General features: G+C 50.3%; 2 protein-coding genes across 2 annotated transcripts; one reads left to right on the top strand and one right to left on the bottom strand.

The window, feature by feature from the left end:
- Positions 1-1973: 1973 nt before the first annotated feature.
- POLR2F (RNA polymerase II, I and III subunit F) lies at positions 1974-13717 on the bottom strand. Its single transcript, XM_059080204.2, has 5 exons — positions 13580-13717; positions 11998-12067; positions 6987-7117; positions 2666-2737; positions 1974-2154 (listed from the first exon to the last, which is right to left on the bottom strand). Exons 1-5 carry the CDS (start codon positions 13597-13599, stop codon positions 2064-2066), a joined length of 384 nt encoding a protein of 127 aa, XP_058936187.1. The 5' UTR covers positions 13600-13717; the 3' UTR covers positions 1974-2063.
- A 539-nt stretch (positions 13718-14256) lies between these two features.
- Positions 14257-20739, top strand: C12H22orf23 (chromosome 12 C22orf23 homolog). The gene is made up of 6 exons (XM_059080202.2): positions 14257-14359; positions 15565-15627; positions 19151-19333; positions 20039-20170; positions 20371-20471; positions 20668-20739. The coding sequence occupies exons 1-6, from the start codon at positions 14257-14259 to the stop codon at positions 20737-20739; spliced, it is 654 nt and encodes a 217-aa protein (XP_058936185.1).
- Positions 20740-22244: the final 1505 nt, after the last annotated feature.

The raw sequence follows: 22244 nt of genomic DNA, 5'->3' as shown, positions 1-22244 counted from the left end.
CCAGGATCTTTTTATTATCCCAGTGTTTTCAAATATGCAATAGCCTATTCTAGAATTTTGTTAGGGATCAATCAGTACCAACCTCATGTGCTCATAATTCTTACAACCCACCGTTTCCCTCTACTGACAAGCAGGACATTAGTCCGTTTCTATTCTGTTCAGTATTTCCAGGCTTCTCCTGTGCTCAGTGGGATTGTGGACATGGAGCTGGCAGGGCAGGTGGGAGGGGCTACATCAAGAAGATGAAATCACCACCTCCAGGACCTTGTGAGGCTCACTGGAAAGTCACTGGGGATACGGGAGAAGGGGAAATGGCCCAAAAGAACAAATAACCCGACAGAAGTCGGGAGACCTGGCTTGTGCTCATGCCTTAGACCTGAGATTCTGGATGAGCTCAGGCCTCAGTAAAGTAGTGGCTCCACATGTAAACAGAGAAGGGACAGGTGTATCTGGAGAGCGTTGAGGAGACTATGTCCTGGCCTGCCAGCTGAGCAGGAAGGGGCGGACTCTGTGAAAGAGCAGCAGAATGGGAAGGGGGAAATGGGAGGAAAAACACCCTTCGCCAACTCCTCTACACCCTATCCCCTAAGGGTTAACCCCCTCCCTCTCCCAGCCGCTTCTCTCCTCCTCCACCCAAGCCCCATCTCCCTTTAATCACATCTGATACTGAGCGGCCCAGCAGGAACAAAGAGACCATTTACAGAAACGGGGCCAAGAAAGTGACCCCCGCACTCTAGGGCGGCCGCCTGGATGCCAGCACAAAGGCGGCATTTCAGAGCTGAAATTTCAGCACCCAACTTGATTAAAGGATTCCACAGGCTTGGAGGAGGGTGGAAGGGGGTGCGAAGTCCAATGCTCCCTAAATTAACCCTTCTCCCGAGCAGCAAACATCCCTCCGGCTCCTGGGGATGCCCATCACTCCCACCCCGTCCAGGGGGCAGCCACCCCCAGGGTCCCTGCCTCTCGCAGAGGTCAGGCAAGCCCAGCTTCTCCTCTTCATGGAAGGGGAGCCGGCAGCAGAAGGGAGGTCAAGGCTGGAATATTCAGGAAGCCAGTTTTCCCTTCTATCCCTGTGGGTGTCAGTATACACCCTCTCCCTGTCATCTGTTCCCCCCACCCGCCAACCCCGAGAAAGGGAGGAACCAGCATGACTGCCTGGGTACGCAGAGCGAAGAGAACAAGAGCAGGACCCATCAGAACCTAGGGCAGGAAAAGGAGAGCTCCAGTCCTGACTTAACATCACGCCTTGAACCCAGAAGCCCTGCTCCCCTGCCCACCATCATCCCAGCACCCATCCTAGTGAAAGCCTCGGAGGAGCAGGGGCCCCCCACAGAAGGGGAAGGACATCTTCCAGAAGCCAGGGAACAGAGGGTATGGGTGTGGCAGACCAGAGAGGTGGGTCATGAAGGACGGTGTGTGGGGAGTGGCCTGACGAGCGGGGATGGGGGGGCGGGGGAGGGGAGGCGGGGGGGGCAGGTGCTTGGCCCTTGGTCCAGCTGCTGACTTGCCGGCAGGGCTCTCTCGGGGAGGGCAGGAGATCACTGCATCCCCAAGCTTCCTGCTGGGGCACTGGCTCCTGAAAGGGGATCCGAGCCCACGATAAGAGGCTCGAGGCAGGTCCTTAGGAAACAATGGGTGGCTTGATGAGACCTGCTCTGTGATACTCCTGAGAAGGGAGAAGCCCCTGCAGCCAGTCCCCACTGGAAAGGAAATTGGGGGTTTCCGTAGCAACCAGCTCCCTGGGCACAAAGGCTTGTCTGTCTGCTGGGAAGGCAGCTGAGGTGTCTCCTGCAGCAGCCTCTGCGCTGGTGGACTGCGAGATGGAGGGAGGGACGTGGGGGAGCCACAGGGGGTCGGGGCCCCTGGTGCTTCCTAAAGAGCTGACAGTCACAGGGCCACTGGGATGGGTGCACCCTCCAGGCGGCAGGGCAGAAGAAGTGGGTAGGCCTCCCAGGCAGCTGGAGGCGGAGGGGTTGAAATGTTGAAGATTTTATTATTTACACGTATAAAGAATATGAGACTAGAAACTGGGGCTGAGGCACAGTCAGGAAGACGATTCCGGCTCAGTCGGTGATGATAAGCTCGTCTACCCCCCAGTCTTCATAGCTCCCGTCAGGCAGGTAGCGGCGAATGATGATGGGAATCTTTCGGGCCCTGTGGCAGGGGAGAAGTCAAGGTCCATGAGGGCTGGTGACCCCAGCCCTGCAGCAGAGGGACAGAACGTGCAGAATGCAAGGCAAGAGCAGTCTTAGCAGCATCCTCGTGAGACTATGAATGCACTTTGTAGGAAAGGCATTACAACCAAAAAAGTTCCTGCATCTCTGAGTGTGGGACTTGAGTCTGCAAGGGCTCTGCCATCCCATGGCTGAAGGGAGGAGGGGGGAAAGTAGAGGGATGTTGGTAAGGCCAACTGCAGCAGGAACAGGGAAATTCAGACAGACAACCAAGGTCCATGTCTCATCAATGTCCTCCCCTCCCCCTTTGCCTGCCCCCTCCTCCCCCTCCCTCCGTCTCCCTGCAGGGCTGACTCCCAAACAAACTAAGGGTCTACAGGAACAAGAACCACACTTCCCCAGCAGGGAAGTGGGGGAAGGGTGTGCAGCAGAGAACCCAAGCGATGCCCCCCAGGGCTCTGGAGCAGTGAACCATGATCTGGGCGACTTACTTGAGCTCTTTCATGGCGATGAGCAAGGGATCTGTCTCCCCCTCCAGCTCCACCATCACGGGGGCACACATCCTGTAGGTACAGGGACAGGTGTTGGGGGAGACGACAAACACAGGGAGAAGGGCCCAGCATGAAGTCGGCGGGTAGCTTCACAAACAGGATCAGGTCAGCATCCCAGTCCTCACCCAGAAAGGGCACCTTCCAGGAAGGCGGGCACGGCGGATGCGGAGTGGCAGTTCAGGGGCACTGACAGCGAGGGTACGCGAGTGGGAGCCTGTAGACTAGACTTAAACTTTGCCTCCAAAGATACTGAATTTTTTCCCCAAATCTCACTATCCTCATTTGAAAATGAAGACAAAAAGCCCTGCCACGCCTACAACAATGATGCTAAAACACTACTGGCTAACAAGCAAAGACTAAGTGCCATAGCTGCTCTAAACCCTTCACAGAGTACCGTATCTGAGGTAAGTACTCTTGTTACTTCCGTCTTACTGATGAAGAAACTGAGGCACAGACGGGTCAGTAACTTGCCTAAGGTCACACAGCCAGTAAGTGGTAGAACCAAGATTTGAACCCCGAAGGCTCCTCCCTACTGTGCTACAACACCTCCCATTATTTTTAAAAGCTGGTGATTCACAAACTGAAGACGGGTACTGTGAGCGGGACAAGTGTGAGCTTTCATCACTGGGCCGTGTGACATGCATCATGTCAGCTCCCCTGCCAAGAGCCTTCCCCAGGGCCCGTCACAGACTCCTGAGCCTGCAGCCACAGCAGAGTGGCCCAGCACAAAGGACCCGCATGTGCAAAAGCTCACCCTTCTGACCACCCTAACTTGACCCCCCAGCCCTGCCTCAGGGCCCAGCTTGCCTCATTTTCCTTCTCTGTCTTGGCAATACCCCCTACAAGGGTCCTGCTCCTCCAGCCTCTAAACAGGGCCTGTGGTGGGGCACTCACCTCCTTACCACCCTTCCATGACACCCCACAGCCATCAGGCAGGCAGAACCTCACCTGGCCCCTGCTTACCTTTCTAGTACCTTCTCATGCTACCTGCCTATATTTACCCCACATTCCAGCCATACCAAATTACTACAGTTCCCTAGACATACCCTGTTGTTTCCTTTTTTGCATCCTCGTACAAGGTCTTCCTCTCCCTACAGGCCTACAAGAGGCTCAGATGTCTCCACTCTGGAAAGCACTTGCTGAAGCCTCAGTGCCCTGACTCATTTTACATACACTTCTCTCAGCACCACTATCACTACACTGTGACTACTTGTTTGAAGTTTTCTAACGAGACCTGGTGGCCCAGGACCCCAAGCCCTAGCACAACACTTGGCCCACAGCAGAGGCTCTAGAAACAAACAGGCCAGTTCTAGGCCCACCTCCTCTAGGAAGCCACACTTATTGATTCCAGCTCAAGTTTACACTAATGGATCCCAAACCTGATAATCATCAAAATTACTGGGAAGGCATGCTAAAAATACAGGTTCCCAGGTCCTTCCCCAGACCCTTCACCCTTACTCTCTAGTGAAGGATCCTGAGAACCTGCATTAGCAAAGCTCCCCAGGTGATTCTGATAACCAGCCAGTCTGAGAGCCACCAGTTCACACTAAATAATCTACTGATTTCATTGCTAAATATTCTGGTGTCTGTTACTCCCCAAAGCCTGAAAATTCCCCAAGGGCAGAGACCGAGTTCTTTAACTTTCTCTATATCCTCTCTCAATAATTATTTGAACTTCCCCAAAAATGTAAACCTTTAAAGAATGGGGCAAAATGCTTTCCTGATCTGCATATGCCTTATTTCCTTCAAGATACGAATAACTCAACAGCATTAATTCATCCAGCCCTACTATGTGCACAGGAAGTGTGAGAGTGCGCCTGGACCGTCTCCACCTGTGGCAACCATTCAGCCGCCAGGTGGGGCTAATGAACCAGAGAGAGGCTTCACCCACAAATATCCAAGAAACATCTGTTCAGCATCTACTAAGTACAGAATTGCAGGCCTAGTACTCAGGATAAGCTCCAGCCCTGGCTGTCCAAGGGCTTACAGCAGCCAGGGAACCACCGGACAGCACCCTAGCCCTCAATCGGAAAGAGCACTATAGACTAGACTAAGCTAGACCGAGTCTTGCTCCCCAAGGAAAGCAGGACACTGGGCCTCGGTAATGTTTTAAATGCCTGCTCCATACTGTCCACCAAATACAAGCCCATCTTCTGAACTTGTCACTCAATGAACCGGTGACATCTTTTCCAGTCTTGTGCCCCAAGCTACCTGCCATTCCCCCACCACAATCCATACATGCCTGCCTCTACCTGGACCTTTCCTAGTGCTGTTTCTGGAGCCTGGGATACCTTCAAAACCACCTCACTTTAATTCTAATTTCTTCATGAGGCTTCCCCAGTCACCCCTGCCATTACTCCCTTCTCTCTTTTGTTTCTCTTGTAAAGCAGCAATCCCGGGCTTCCCTGGTGGTGCAGCAGTTGAGAGTCCGCCTGCCGATGCAGGGGACACGGGTTCGTGCCCTGGTCCGGAAAGATCCCACGTGCCATGGAGCAGCTGGGCCCATGAGCCACGGCTGCTGAGCCTGCAAGTCCAGAGCCTGTGCTCCGCAACGGGAGAGGCCACAACAGTGAGAGGCCTGTGTACCACCAAAAAAAAAAAAAAAAAGCAGCAATCCCATCCGCCTTGGGTTCTGGGTATTTAGAACGGGTCCAAAAAAAAAAAAAAAAAGAACGGGTCCATCTCTCCCACCAGACTGTAAACACCTAGAGACCTGGGGAATTGTGTCTTTAATCATCTCTGCATCCCCAACAGGTACAAGCACAATATCTTATTCGATGCTGCAAGACTCTAACTTGCATACAGTCTATTTGTTTGAAAAATAATTTATGAATTATTCTTTCTGCTTGATCCTGTTTAGCAGACGTAAGCACTGCCCAATCAGTGCTCTGCAATGATGGAAATGTCCTCTATCTGCACTACCCATTACGATAGCCATAGGGAGCTACTGGGCACGTGAAATGTGGCTAATGAGACCGAAACACTGAACTTCTATTTAGTTTTACTTAAATTTAAATGGCCAAATGTAGCCAGTGGCAACCATAACTGCGGTGCAGGCCTAGAGGATCCTGACCCCAGCTATACCAAAATCATCATACTGAGTGCAGCTCTCACTTCACCCAGACCAGCAAGGAGTATAACCAGGCTGGCAGGAGGCCTACCTCTGCCGAGTGGGTGAGGAACGACGGTGCCCGCCCATAAAGCCCTCTATCGAGGTGAACACAGTGGTCACCTTCACTCCACAAGACTGGAGGAGATGAAGCCTGATGCTGTTTAAAAACTTGGGCGCGGCGGGGACAGATGGATGCATAGATTGAGCGTCACCACTCCACCAGCACGCAACGCCCCACAACCAACTCTGGCCCCAGCTTTTCTTTCAAGCCTAGTTTCGACTACTCCCTACTTGAAGCACCCCCTCCTCCAGGTACCCACCATTTCCCACAGCAGCTTGTAAGAGGTCTGGGGTAGGGCTCCTTTCCCCGGCCTCACGTTTCCCCATGGAGGACATTCCACGAGAGCCACAGTAACATGCCCCTCCCCTCTCTGTCCTCCCACTTACTCTCGCCACAACGGAGGAGGAACTCATCTGACAAGGGAGCCTGGCAGGGAAAGCACGCATCTGTGGTCCAGCCTCTTCAAGAGTCCCTGCTTCCTCAAAGCTGCCTGATCTGTCCTCCACGATGCCACAAGCTTAGCAGGCAGCCTGACATCTGCACACGGGGCCTCTGGTGGCCGCAGTGCCCGCGGCGGTTGGGGTGGACGCAGAAGAGTCGCACATTGCAATCCCCACCTGCCTACTGCTAGCTCCTGAATCGTGTTAGTCTTCAACTAGCTCAACTAGCTCCAAGCTTGGCCCTTGTCTATCAACTCAAGAACCACCTTAAGCCCAGGGGGTGCTGCAGCAGCACCCCCAACTAACCAGCCCACAACGGTCGAGGGCTGATCTTATTTAATTAATTTATTTATTTCTGCTTCCCTAACTGACAGGCACTCGTTACACTCTGTATTCTTATCACTATTCTTCTACTGTACTGTTATTTGACTTCTCAGATGCTTATGTCCTATTTCTCCACTGGATCACAAACTCTCTGAGGGCAGGGGGTATAGCACAGTGCCTGGCACACAGGGACAGCACCACCCTTGTTTAGTGTGTGAGAAGAGGGAAGGTCTGTGGTCAAGTGCCAGGCTGAGCCGCATCAACAGCGTGGAGGCTCCCTGTAGCCTGTCTGATGGAAAAGATGGTGACGAGGCTCATACTCACGCGATCTGAAGGGCTCGGGTGCCCAGCACACGGGCTCGTTCATACTTGGTCATATATGGTGTGGTGATTCGCTTCTGGTTGGCCTGCGGTCGCTCTCCAGAAGGGAGGATCTCAACATTCTCCTGGCCCTCCTGGACACCAAGGAAGAAAAGAGGGAAAAATCTCAGGATGCATTATCGGGGGTGAGGGGCAGGATGACGACGACCACGATTATAACCACCACCGCGCTACTGCTTATTACGCGCCAGTGACCATGCAACTGCCTCAGTAACACCTCATTTAATCCTCACAATAACCTTATGCGGTGGGGATTACAATGCCCATTTTAGAGGCTTGGAGAGTTAGCTAACTTGGCCAAAGTCTCAGACCTAGTTAAAAAGGACTCATGATCAGGGAGTCCAAAGCCAGCTGCCTCATCCAGAAGAGAAGTCCTTGAGCACCCATACAAAGAAGTCCTTGAGCACAGACAACAAATCACCCTAAGCAGGAAAAGGAACAAGCACCCCACCTTTACATATTCATATATTTAACAATCATTTATTAAGCATCTGTCATGTGCCAGACATCATAATAGGCGCTGAGACAGAAAGCTAAGAGTTTCTGCTCTCAAAGAATACATAGTCTGGGGAAAAAGACAAGAGTAAACAAAACAACAAGTGTTATAAAAGTATGCAAGTGTAATGTAAAAGAATGAAATTAGAACACTCCCTAACACCATACGCAAAAATAAACTCAAAATGGATTCGAGACCTAAATGTAAGACTGGACACTATAAATCTCTTAGAGGAAAACATAGGAAGAACACTCTTTGACATAAATCACAGCAAGATCTTTTTTGATCCACCTCCTACAGTAATGGAAATAAAAACAAAAATAAACAAATGGGACCTAATGAAACTTAAAAGCTTTTGCACAGCAAAGGAAACCATAAACAAGACGAAAAGACAACCCTCAGAATGGGAGAAAATATTTGCAAACGAATCAACGGACAAAGGATTAATCTCAAAAATATATGAAGAGCTCATACAGCTCAATATTAAAGAAACAAACAACCCAATCCAAAAATGGGCAGAAGACCTAAATAGACATTTCTCCAAAGAAGACATACAGATGGCCAAGAAGCACATGAAAAGCTGCTCAACATCATTAATTATTAGAGAAATGCAACTCAAAACTACAATGAGGTATCACCTCACACCAGTCAGAATGGGCATCATCAGAAAATCTACAAACAACAAATGCTGGAGAGGGTGTGGAGAAAAGGGAACCCTCTTGCACTGTTGGTGGTGGGAATGTAAATTGATACAGACACTATGGAGAACAGTATGGAGGTTCCTTAAAAAAACTAAAGATAGAACTACCATATGATCCAGCAATCCCACTACTGGGCATATACCCAGAGAAAACCATAATTCAAATAGACACATGCAACCCAATGTTCATTGCAGCACTATTTACAATAGCCAGGTCATGGAAGCAAGCTAAATGCCCATCGACAGATGAATGGATAATGAAGTTGTGGTACATATATACAATGGAACATTACTCAGCCATAAAAAGGAACGAAATTGAGTCATTTGTTGAGATGTGGATGGATCTAGAGACTGTCATACAGAGTGAAGTAAGTCAGAAAGAGAAAAACAAATATCGTATATTAACGCATGTATGTGGAACCTAGAAAAATGGTACAGGTGAACCGGTTTGCAGGGCATAAGTTGAGACACAGATGTAGAGCACAAACATATGGACACCAAGGGGGGAAAGCCGCAGGGGGGATGGGGAGGGGGGTGTGATGAATTGGGCGATTGGGATTGACATGTATACACTGATGTGTATAAAATTGATGACTAATAAGAACCTGCTGTATAAAAAAATAAATAAAATTTAAAAATTTAAAAAAAAGAAGTTCCTGTGGATATAATCACACCTTATGTACTGTTTTCTGTATAGCTTCCTTCACTCAATGTTACATTTGTAGATTTATCCATTCTGTTGTGTCTACCAGTACTTTGTTCATTTTCATAGCCATCTAGGATTTTATTGTTGGATTATACCACAATCCATATAATCGTTCAATTATAATGAGCATTTGGACTATTTTGCTATTATGCTATGAATTTTCTTGTACATGTCTTTTGGTCAACATAAGTACGCATCTGTGTTGGGTATACGCCCAGGAGCGGGGATCACTGGTTCCTAAAAAATATACATATATACTCCCCTTCAGTATATAACTCCATAGAGTTTTCCAGAGTGCTGGCCCAATTTACACTCCGACAGAGTAATATAAATGTTGCTCCAAATGCTCCACATCTTTCTTCTCACTTGGTATTGTCACTGTAAGATGTTTGTTTTGTCTGGTTTAATTTTAGCCATCTCAGTGGGTGTGGAGTGGTGTCTTGTGGTTTTACTTTCCAGTTTCCTGATGACAAGCATCGTTTTTATGTATTTATTAGCTATTTGGATATTCTCTTTTGTGATGTGCCTGTTCAAATCCCTTGCCCCTTTTTGTATTGGATTTTCTGCATTTTTATGATTGATTTGGAAGAATTCATTGTATAGATGTACTTTCTTAATTATATGTTTTGCAAATATCTTCTTTAACTCTTTGTCTTTCCTGTTCACTCATTTACTGGTTGTAATTTAATTCATCCAATGAGTGCCACTTCACTAATTTACAGAGTTGTAATTGTGTGTGTGAGCGTGTGTATTTATTTTTTTGTTTGTTTTTGGGGTTTTTTTGTTTTGTTTTGTTTTGTGGTACACGGGCCTCTCACTGTTGGGGCCTCTCCCCCCGCGGGGCACAGGCTCCGGATGCACAGGCCCAGCGGCCACGGCTCACGGGCCCAGCCGCTCCGCGGCATGTGGGATCCTCCCAGACGGGGGCACGAACCCGTGTCCCCTGCATCGGCAGGCGGACTCTCAACCACTGTGCCACCAGGGAAGCCCGAGCGTGTGTATTTAAATAAATAAAATGGAATACCAAAGCACTTCAAAAAAAAAATTAACAAGAAAAAAAAAAGTATGCAAGTGTGCCACAAACTTAACAAGAAAGTGAGAGACATCTGCCTCACACTGGGGATTACGAATACAGTCCGGAGGTGAGACTTGGGCTAGTCCAGAAGGATGAGCAGGAGCTGCCAAGCTAACGAGGAAGGACAGGGCATTCCAGGCAGGCTGAAATGTGTGCACACAGGCACAGAGGAGGGAGAGAATGTACTAGGTTTGGACACCTAATTGTGGAGTATGATTAGAGCAAAAGGCGTGTATAGGGTTATAGGCAGAAGAATAAATTCTATAATAAAGAATTAAGTCAACAAATATTTATTGAGTGCTTACTATATGTCAGACAGTATTCTAATCACTTGGGATAGTGCAGTAAGACAGATAAAAATTCTTTGTTCAATAGAACTTACATTATAATGAGATGAGACAAACAATAAACAAAATTAGTTATAAGTACAATGTGTAGTATAAAAACAGAGAAAAGACAGGGAGCGCCAGGGTGGTGATGTTGGAGGAAAGGGTTAATGAGGCAATTTTAAACAGGATGGTCAGGAAGGCCCCACTGAGGTGACATCTAACAAAGACCTGACGAGGCTGAGGAGCAGGTCGTGTGCATATCTAAGGGAAAGGAAGAGGGAATAGCACAGTCAAAGGTTCGGAGCTGGGGTCTCCCTGGCATGACAGGGACAACAAGAAGAGATAAAGTCACAGAGGGAGGGGGGCTGGATCATGGAGGACCTTGTACACCTTTCTGGCATTTACTCTGAATGAGCTAAGAAGCCACTGGATGCAGACTCTGAATAGAGGAGAGACAAAGTGACTTAAGATTTAAAAGGATCACTCTGGATCCTTTGTTGAGAATATTCTGTAGGTGGAAAGGGCAGAAGCAGAGACCTTTTAGGAAGACCAACAGTAATCAATCATGTGGGTAGGTGAAAAAGACGACTGTGGCAGCAGAAAGGCAAACAGCAGACTGAAGGCAGGAAAACCCGCAACACATTTCTGCAGTAATGTGGGTGAAAAGCAATAAAGATCCAAACCAGGCTGGGGCACTAGGAATAGAGAAACGAAAACAGGACCGAACCACATATAGGAGGCAGAATCAATAGGACATAGATGGAAAAGGATCAGAAGGATAGAGAAGGAGGTTTCTGACTCAGACAACACATAACCTCAGAGTGCCAGGCAGACAGGAAATCCCAAAAGAGGGCCTTCAGCTTCCTAGCCTTAAAAAAAAAAAAACAAAAAACGAGGGATCACTCCCTCTCCAAGAGACATAAAGCACTTCTCCCTCCATCAGTCACAAGGGACAGAAAGCCCTATGTTATCTATGATGCTAGTAACTCATTCACCTAGTTGCTCAAGCTAGAAACACGGGAGTCATCCCTGTCATCTCCCACTTTCTCAGCCCCATATCCAAACCACCAAAATCTCTCTTTCATCCGTTTTCCCATCACCGACACTACCAGCACCCAAGTGCAAGCTACAGGTCTCACCTGGAGGTCTATGGGAGCTCCCTAATTGGGCTCTCTTTTACCCTTGCTCCTCCCCAATTCATTCGTCACTGGATCACGCCGCTCCCCAGCTCAAAACCTGTCAGTGGCTTCCCGATACCTTCACCCTACAAAAGCCTGCCTGATCTTGGCCCTTACCTCTCCAGCCTTACCCCAGGTCACTCTCCCCCTTGCTCTTTATGTAGCCCCACCTTGCAGAGCTCCTGGTACGCCATAAACATTCAACACATGTTTGCTCAATGAATGAAGGGAATATTTCAACTGTCAGTAAGCCAACTGCCCCAGAAGCCATGCGCTGTGCTCCAAGTGGACAAAAGCCTTCAGGCCCCCCCCTGAGGGGCTCCTCCACGACCCAGGACTAGATCTCTCCTCACTCTAACTGGCGGTGCCCTGACCACAAACGGGAGGCAGATGCATTCAGTCAGTCATCACTGGCTGGGCTATGCGGCGGCTTGGGCTGCAGAGAGGGGAGCCCAAGGCTACATACTGACCTCCTCGGCGTTCTCCAAGTCGTCCAGCCCTTCATCCTCCTCCACATCATCAAAGTCATCGCCATCAAAACTGTACAAGAAGAAGCAGCCAGTTAGAGCACCACTTAGTAGAATCAAAGAAGGCAGAGATCCGTGTCTCATCTGAGTTACTAGCATAGGAAGCACTCAATAAATATCTACTTAATGAGTGAATCACTTAATAAATCATTAAGTCATTTGATTTCCTCGTCTAAAAAAACAGACAGAGCTTACTTTTCTACTCCCTCCTCACAGAGCCCTGTTTCCATGCCCCCCTTGGGAGCAAAATTCTTGCAAGAGTTGTCCATCTTCACTGTTTCCGATTCTTCTCTTCCCATTCTGTCATCATCTCACTCCAAAAACTTTCACCTCCATGATTCCACCCAAATCGTCCTTTGAAGTTTGTTAATGTTTTCCGCATTGCTAAATGTGATGGACTGTTCTTGTTCTCATTTAGCCTGATCTGTCAGTTGGCCCACAGGACCACTCCCTCTCACTCGAAACACTCTCCTCACTTGACTGCAAGGCCACCTCACGCTCTTGGTGTCCTCCCACCTCATTGGCTACACCTTCTCAGTGTCCTTTGTCGGTTTCTCCTCTATTCCTCCGAAGCACTCCATGCTGGGATGCTCTGACATGCAGTCATCTCCTCTTACCTACTGACACCCGCCTGATGATCTCCTCTGTTTCTCAGCTTTGACTAATATACTTACGCTGAGAACTCCCCTATCTTTAGTTTCAGGACAGACCTCTCCTCCAACACCACACGTCAGGTAATCTCCTGGGCTCTATCTTCAAAATAAATCCAGACTTCAAAACCACTAAGGGCTTCCCTGGTGGCGCAGTGGTTGAGAGTCCGCCTGCCGATGCAGGGAACACGGGTTCGTGCCCCGGTCCGGGAAGATCCCACGTGCCGCGGAGCGGCTGGGCCCGTGAGCCATGGCCGCTGAGCCTGCGCGTCCGGAGCCTGTGCCCCGCAACGGGAGAGGCCACAACAGTGAGAGGCCCATGTACCACAAAAAAAAAAACACCACTTCTCACTACTTCTACTACTATCACCCTAGTACAAGTCACTACCTTTTCTCACCTGGATTACTGCAAGCCTCCCAGACCTTTACCACCTCAAAGTCTCCCCAGACCCTCCTCTGGATTACTTCTATACTACAGACCTACTACGCAATTCACACGACCCCGCATTATGTCTATGGGCCTGCCCCCTCTTCTAGAAAGGGACCCCACCTGGAGAGCAGAGACTATATACCTACTACACCTCAATATCAGGTATTGACACAGAGCCCGACTCAGCGGAAGTTTGCTGAAAGATACCTTTTTCAGTGATCCTCTCTGGACCCTCGAGCCGGGGTCTTTCTTGCCCGGGCTCTGGCCGGGTCTATGCTTCCGGCTCACCGCCCTACCTTTCTCCAGCTCCGCGGGCCCCCTCAGCACCCCCAGTCCCCTCAGACACTGCCCCCGACGCCTGGCTCCTCAACTTCCTTCGACCCAGGCTCCCGCTTCACCCGCCCCTTGAGAGGCTCCGCAAAAGTCACTTCGCTCCCGCACTCACTTGTCCTCGTTGTCTGACATGACAGCCGCAACACAGGTACTGGGTTCTGCGCCCCAGACCCAAGCTGAGACCCGCAAACAGTACGCCTCCGCCTCACTCGACGCCACGCGTACTCTGCGCCTGCGCCGTGACCTAGAGGTAATCACTTCCGGGAGGCAGGCGGGGCAATAAATGTGTGCATGTGCCGAGTGGCGCGTGCGCGTTACCATGGTAGCCAGACACGCTAGCTGCGGGCTCTAGTCGCTGAGATCTCAAAAGTATTTCTGCGGCGCCCCGGCGCGGGTGCTGCTTCAGAGCCCTGGTTACGATCTGCTGAGCCCAGCCTCCGCTCTCTGTGGGGAGGGGCCACCCAGCCGGGGTCTTACTTTAGGGTGAGGTTTCTGTTTGGGCGTGTCACCCAGCGGGGACGGTTACCCTAACGCCCCTTTCCTCCCGAGGGGACTTCTCTGACACAGGCGCCAGGTCAGGTTGAGGTCTCTGTTCGAGTGTGGATCTGCCAGTGTATCTGTTCGGGGTGGGAGGATCGGGCACTGTCGCGATGTTCACAGACGGCATCACGATTCTCTTGCGACCCGACCCCTGCTCCCAAACTATGGGTGGCGTTGGGGGTGTGAGAGCCAGGTTGGATCTGGGAGACGGGGTGTGTCGTTGCTTTTTTCCCTCCTCAGAGCCCTCCCATGGCTTCCCAGGAGAGGGTGGAGACAGTGACCAAAGGAACAGGGTTCTGGCGCTGCCCCAAGCCGGCCACTTACACCCCAGAGACCTGCGAGCTGCTCAGAGGTCAGTGCGTTAAAGGACACAAGAAGAGCGGTGGTCACAGTTACCCTCCGTAACTCAGTTCTCCCCTGCATGACTTATGGTTTAGCAATATCTGTTTCCATTTTACATATAAGAAGCCTGGAGTTCAGAAAGATTCAGGGGTCCTACAACTTGGAAGTGGCCAAAAGTCAAAGAACTAAGAATTTTAGAGTAGTTAACTCACCTAAGTCCCTCAGATCACACTTTCAATTTCCCCAGGGAAGCTTTATTTCCTCCCCACCCACCACCACAGTGCAACCAACTGTTAGGTGCCAGCATTCTACCAAATACCTTTTCCTTTGTGGGCTTAGTAGTCAGATACTTAGTAGTCAATTTCCTTCATTGGCAACCTGTAGTCAGATACCTAGTGTGTCCCGTTGAATTAACATCCATCTGCCCCTCTACTTCATGAACTCCATCAGGACAGGATGCCTGTTTTGGCTACATTTGTAGCTACAATTGTAGCTCCAGCCCCTGGCACATGCTTAATGAATACTTGTTCATTCATTCCTTCATTCACTCAGCAACAAAAAAAATTTAAGCGCACTATGTGCTTTAGACGTCGTTCTCGGTGCTGAAAATACAGCAATTTTTAAAAAATAAAGAAAGAAAAGACGGGCTTCCCTGGTGGCGCAGTGGGTTGAGAGTCCGCCTGCCGATGCAGGGGACGTGGGTTCGTGCCCCGGTCTGGGAGGATCCCGCATGCCGTGGAGTGGCTGGGCCCGTGAGCCATGGCCGCTGAGCCTGCGTGTCCGGAGCCTGTGCTCCGCAACGGGAGAGACCACAAGAGTGAGAGGCCCGCGTACCGCAAAAAAAAGAAAAGAAAAAAAAACAAGCAAAAATTCTTGGTCCCATGGAGCTAATATTCTAGTAGGAAGGTAACAAATAAAAAGTAAGGTACCGAGAACTTAGGTAGTGATGAGTGCTATAGAAAAAAACCAAAGCAGGAAAGGAAGGGAATTCCCTGGCTGTCCAGTGGTTAGGACTCGGTGCTTTCACTGCCAGCGGCCTGGGTTCAATCCCTGTTCCGGGAACTAAGATCCCACAAGCCGCAGTGCGGGGGCGGCCAAGTACTCAGGTGCTGAATGGGGGCAGGAGGTGATACAGTGTTAAATTTCAGCGGGGTGAGATGAAGGCATCTGAGGCTTGCAGCTCCGGAGGCCTCACTGAAGTGCTTTGTCCTGCAGTGATGATGAAGGAATCCAAACTGACAAACTTCCAGCGGCGCCGCATCATGGACACCATGAAACGTAAGAGGCCATCTGCAGAAGCTTCCAGGACAGAGGGATTCTGGGCCACATTTTTCAGGCTTCCCCATATTAACGAGTAGGAGACCTCATTTTAAAAGAGAAAAAAAAAATTGAATAGTATTTCTGACTCTTGCTCCTGGGGAACTGACTTTGCAGGGTCTTTGCTTCTTCCCCAGACATGGGTCACAGCACATGAGCCCCTCCTGCAGTCTGGCTGCAGCCAACCTTTCCAACAGATCACAGCCCATTCAAGACTTCCTGCCCAGCCAAATACTCTGAACGCTGTCAAGTCTACAAACTAATCCTGCCCTCTTACACACATACCATATGAGCCCTCCAGAGGAGAGGACTGTGTGTGTCTCATTCATAGTTTTATTCATTCATAGCTTAGCTGGCAGGAACAAGATTACTGGCAGGCTTCCAACTTAGGAAAAATATGCAAAACCTTTCCTCAGCTCACCTCTGACCACACATTGTATTATTTATTTTTAAGGAAAACAAAAGTGAATGTACATGGGCACAATAACAAGGTGCTCTCTAAGATCTTAAAAACAACCTTGCTTTCTGAGATTTAACTGAATCAACATGTAGTGGATCAGAACAGAGATCTGTAAAGTTACCTTTAAGAGGATGCCAGAAGGTCCAAACCTACCAAATTTCACTTGAATCTACCAATAGCTATTGCCGTCTCTCCAGAAAGAAGGTACATATAAGGAGGCATCTGGTCAACCACAGAGGCATAGGGATGGGAAAGTCAGAGAGACAAATATCGACAGTGCCTGCCCAGCACTGGCAGAGGGAGGGAGGCTCCGTCAGCCCAGTTCAGAAGTCAGATCTCCTTCCTCGTTGTAGACAAGGACAACTCAGGCTGCCATTGCCTAGCACCACAACACAGCCGAGTCACATAACTCAGTCTCCATACTCAGCAATCTACTAATCATTTGGGGTCCCCTATAACATGACTACAAAGAGAATATGCTAGAAATTCCACTAAAAGTAAATACCAGGAGACCAAGGACTGGGTCTGCCTTGTTCACCACAGCACCTTGGCTCCTACGCGCTCAATATTGGTTGAAGGATAATTGCGTTAGTGGTTAGGGCAACACAAGTCACCGGTTTGTCTGGCAGTTTTGTTCTCCTTAAAAGGTTTTTCTTTAAAATATTGCCTCCAAGCATTGGTGTTGAGTCTGGTTTCTTCTCCTAGAATCATCTCTCTGTTCCTCTCTTCTTTTTTTAAAAAAATTTATCTTATTTATTTTTGTCTGCATCGGGTCTTCATTGCTGTGTGCGGGCTTTCTCTAGTTGAGGCGAGCGGGGGCTACTCTTCCTTGTGGTGCATGGGCTTCTCATTGCCGTGGCTTCTCTTGTTGCAGAGCACGGGCTCTAGGCACACAGGCTTCAGTAGTTGTGGCACGTGGCCTCAGTAGTTGTGGCTCGCGGGCTCTAGAACACAGGCTCAGTAGTTGTGGCGCACGGGCTTACTTGCTCCGCGGCACGTGGGATCTTCCCGGACCAGGGCTCGAACCGGTGTCCACTGCATTGGCAGACGGATTCTTAACCACTGTGCCACCAGGGAAGCCCTATTCCTCTCTTCTTAACCAAGTCCTAGTTGTCGGTTTGAGGCTTAGTTCAAATTCTGTTGCAAGCCACAAATTCCTCTCCTTCACCTGAACTCCCAGAATTACTTGGGCCATAATTATTTGTTGCGACTGAGCCAAAGAAAGAGGTAGCATTTGGTACCGGACAGGTAGAAATAGCAGAGAGAGTAGGAGGAACATTCTAGAAAGCACAGCATCTCTTCAGAAAAGAGAGATAAACCATGGTGTGGCCTTAGGTAGAGGGCATGAGAAGGGAAGGGTAGTGGGGAATAATGGCAGCTCTATCCTTCGGTTCCTCAGGGCAGACACCTCAGAGACATCCCGTCTCCTCTCTCTTTCTCCCAGACCCCACGTCCAACCCATCAGCAGTCCTTGTCTGCTTGACCTTCAAACCATATCCTGACTGTGACTACCTGTACCCTCGACCCCCAACGCTGTATATATATATATATATATATTTTGGCTGTGCCGCACAGCTTGTGGGATCTTAGTTCCTGGACCAGGGATTGAACCCATGGCCCCTGCAGTGGAAGTGCAGAGCCCAGGCCGCAGGGAAGCCAGGGAAGTCCCAACGCTGTATTTTCAGGGGCAGCTAAAGGGCTCATGTCACTCCTCTGCTCAGAACCCTCTGATGGCTTCCCACCTCGCACACAGTAAAAGCCAGGCTTTCCAGAGGCCTACGAGGCCTGGTATGTCTCTTGCCCTCTGTGACCTCTGACCTCTATTCCCACTACACCCCAGCCCTTGCTCAGTCCACTCCTGGCACCCTAACCTCCTGGCTGTTCCTCAGACACTCCAGGCACATTCCCACCTCAGGTCCTTTACTCTTGCCGTTCCCTCTGCCTGGAATGCTCTTCCCTGAAATACCTGCAGGGCTGGCCTCTTACCACTTTTGGGTCTTTTCTCAAATGTCTCTGTCTCCGTGAGGCCTTCCCTGGCTACCCTATTTATAATTGTAAATCCTGCTCTGACACACCCTGTGCTCCATCGCTGTACTGTCACCATCACCATCTAACTAATGTACTATATATTTTACTTGTTTTATCATCATCTACACCCCAGATGTAAGTGCCATGAGGGCAGGGCCTCATCTTACTTACACCTTACCCCCAGTGCCTTGGGCCTGGCACAGAGTACACGCTCAATACATATTTGCCAGGTGGATGATAGAAGAAGGCTGGAAATGTAAGGGAGGTAGACAGGGGCCAGATCAAAACAGTGGCTGGGGACTGTGCTGAGCTGGGCTTTAAGGCAATTGAGAGGAGGGGCCAGTCAACCAGGTAGGAGGTGACACATTTGGCTGGCCTTGGGGAGGAGCCCCAGATCTGGGTCAAGGCAGTGGGGATGGACGGTAGGAGGAATTGGTGTCTAGCACCATCCAAACCATCCCTCCCTGCCCATGGACCAAGCAGGTTTTAGGAATCCATCTATAGAAACAAAAGCACCAGGACAAAGGCTGGATGTACAAGAATGTTTATTACATCATTGTTTGAAACAGTTAAAAAAAAAACTGGAAATTGCCTGAATTTCTGAAACTAGGAGACTCATTGAATAAATAATGTTTCCATTCTAAGGACTAGTATACAGCTATAAAAAATAAGTTATATATAAATGGAGTGATCTGGAAAGATGTCCATTATAGACTGTTAAGAGTCTATTACTGAATAGAATACAGTATGATCCAGTGTTTGAAACATGAATCTTATATATGCACATGTATCTTTGAACATGTTTATGTAAGCATCAAAAAGAATGGGCTGAGACCACCAAATTGTTACCATGGCTTGTTGTAGAGGTGGGCTCGGAGGGGAGAAGGGAAGACCCTTCTGTACTGTTTGACTCGTTATAACAGGTAGGGACCACTTTAATAAATTTTTTTTTTTAAAGCCAGGAGGGCCCCCCAACCCTGACCCTTCCTTCCCCAGGAGGAGACACTCTCCCCCTACAGTGCAGCCCAACTTCCAGCCAGAGGGTGTTGCCTTCCAAGCAGCTGGCCTCAGCCATCTACTTGCCTCCCATCCTGGCCGCCCGGTCCCACCTCCGGCCTGCCAGCATGTGCCAAGCCAACGGGGCCTACAGCCGGGACCAGTTCAAGCCTCAAGCCGCCCGTAAGTGAGGGGCCTCCACTAGAGCCCCTCCTCTACCTCCCTCCGAGGGGGTAGGGGGCAGGGGGACTTGCAGCCCGCAGAGCGCTGAACAGGCAGCTAATCAAATTCTCACGTTGTTTATACCGATGCTCTTGAACCTCAGCACATGTTAGCTTGGGGGCATTCAGGGCTCACGGGAAACCAGGTAGGTGTTGGTTTTCATACATTTTTCCAGAACTCCCTTTAACAACTAACTGGTTTCCGCCCATCTCTGATGAATGTCTGGCGGCCAGGCATCACGGCCACTGCTCTCTCAAGCTCACACGGTGCCTGGAAGCCAGGGCTCCTCTGCGCTCCAGCCTATTTCAGGGAGTCGTTCCCTCCAAGCCGTTTCTACTTGGCACCTGACATGGCTCTTGGGCTGGCCCCTCTGACAGCTCCACGCAGCCTCCCCATCCCAGCTGCACCGCAGCAGTCACTGAGTTTTCCTAGCCTTGCTCTTGCACCCAGGCAACGTGTGGGTTTTGACGAAGCTCTCCTGTGGGTTCTTTCAACCCCTTCCCGCCTGTCATGACATGACCAGCTCAGGGGCACCCAGGGTAGAAGGTGCTGGGTTTGCAGAAGCCCTACCCACGTTACCCTGGAGCGAGCGTGCCCAACTGGGAACACGGACCACGAATGGGGGTGCTCTTCATGCCTTAACTAGGCCATGTCCGGGCCCAACAGGAGATCTGGAGAAGGAGAAGCGAAGACTCCAAAATATTTTTGCCACCGGGAAGGAGCCAGCGGAACGGAAAAGAAAGCCCCCTCCTGTGCGACAGGAGAACCCAGCCCCTGAGCTGGACCGGTTTGAAGAACGTGAGCCCCTCCTGATGGGCCAGTTACGCTGGGGAGGGGCGTGTGTGTGGAGGGGGCAATCCCTGGGGGGCAACGAGTGAGAAACTGACCGCAGAACTGCTTCCTGTTCCCAAGAGAAGCAACCTGCCGTCCCTGCCATCCCTCCTGGGAGCCTGAGGGCCCCCGTTGCCCTGTACACCGACGGCCCTTTCCCTTCCCAGTGGTAAAGGAAATCCAGGAGAGGAAAGAATTCCTGGCTGACATGGAGGCCCTAGGGCAGGGCAGACAGTACCGAGGGATCATCCTTACTGAAATCTCCCAGGTAGGAGAAGCAACAGGGAAGTGGAGCGGGGCTGGGGGGAGGGGGCGATGCACCCCTGTGAGTGTGGAGGACGAGATGTGAGCAGGAGTAAAGGGTCAGCTGCGGCCGTTTCGGGAGTCCGGCTCTAGCCTCCCATCCGTGGTGGCTCCTGGAGTTTCCTTCCCTGATCTCCAGCTTTCCCTGATGCCCTCTGCAGAAACTACAGGAAATGGAAGACCTTGACCACAAGAGGACTGAGGAACTTAGGAAGGCTCTTGCCACCACTTAATCCGCCTCTGGAGGGGTTGGGGGAGCCCAACCTCTACCATTGGAGCCCACCCCCTTGCAAAGCAGGGTCACCCCTGGTCAGCCCACCCACCCCGGCCTTCAGCCATGTAAATGTTTGTATAGCACTGCCCCCACCTAGGGCACCCTGGACATAGCACCCTAGAAAATGGACCACGTCTCAGAAAATGAGCTTATTCTCCTTGAGACTCTGCCCAGGGATCCCCGGTCAGCTGAGCCTCTGAGACAAGTCACAGATACAGACACACACACACACACACACACACACACACACACACACACACACACGAGTCTTTTCTTGGGGAAAGAGCCCCACACACAGTGAAAGCAAGGATCCAGGTCTCACCATCTTGGGTGTGTGTCTAAGGGCATCCACTGGGCTCCCTTCCCACGGCCTCACCCACTGCGTGTCCCTGTGTCCGGCACATTAGGTTTTCTGAACTTAGTAATGAATATGATTCCTTTCTTCCTACCTGTCTTAGGACCTACTTATTTGATTTCTTACAGCTTTGGGCAAATATTTACCCACTATGATTAACAGACTAATAAAACACATTTAACGTCCGTCATTACGCACACCATTTTGTTTTCAGAGGGATAAACCTTATTTGTTCAAGGAGTTAGAATTTTTCAAGCCCTGTTGGTTTCTAGCTGTTTTGCATATTTCAAGTGAAAATGGAACGAAGGCCCTTGGAGACCCCATGGCCGGGCGCTGCGGTAGGTGCCGGTGCCACTCTCGGCTGATTCACTCAGTAAATGCCTGTGATGGTCCATCATCCCTATGTGAAAACCAGGGCTCACCAAGATGCTATGACCAGAGTCATTTAACTAGCAAGTAGCCTACTCAGGATTACAAGTTAGCTTTCTGTCTTCCCACCAAACGCACAGCCCATAGAAAGAAACCCAAAGGGGTGGGAGGGACCCAGACTGAAGGGACCCTGCTTTGGAAGTCCACCCCCAGCCCGTGCGGTCTGAGCCCGGCAGCCTCCTCTCCGACGGCTTGCCTGTGCGGCCTGCATCAAAGGGCTGCTGAGGAGACATCCGCCCACAGGAGCAGCGCCCCGGGCCTGGCGCACAGCACACGGCAGTCCCCATATCTTGACAACCACAAGCCTTATGGTCTCCAGTATTCTGTCATTTTCCTGTCCCCATAAATCAAAGTATTTCAGAAATTTCAACCAACCATCCCACTTGGAGGGATTCATATAATCCTCTCAGGCCACATGACCCAAGTTTGGGTTTGCAGAATAAACATGGCCCTGCAGCCTCAAACAAATAAACAGAGAGGACCAGATCAAGGGCTGGGCTCTGGAACATTCCATGAGAAGCCTGTATCCACGAACCCTCCAGAACCTGCGGGCCAAGGGTGCAACATGACGAGGACAGCCATCCTCCACCTCGAAGGGCCCAGCACGGGGCCCAGGGGCAGCGAACTAGAGAACCCAGGACAGCCCAGGACAAAGTCAGCCCACCCGTGACACCACAGCA

The sequence above is a fragment of the Kogia breviceps genome, chromosome 12 (assembly GCF_026419965.1).
Source record: "Kogia breviceps isolate mKogBre1 chromosome 12, mKogBre1 haplotype 1, whole genome shotgun sequence".
Lineage (NCBI taxonomy): Eukaryota > Metazoa > Chordata > Mammalia > Artiodactyla > Physeteridae > Kogia > Kogia breviceps.
The sequence above is the reverse complement of the archived record's forward strand: the minus strand, read 5'-3'. Positions and strand labels throughout refer to the sequence as shown.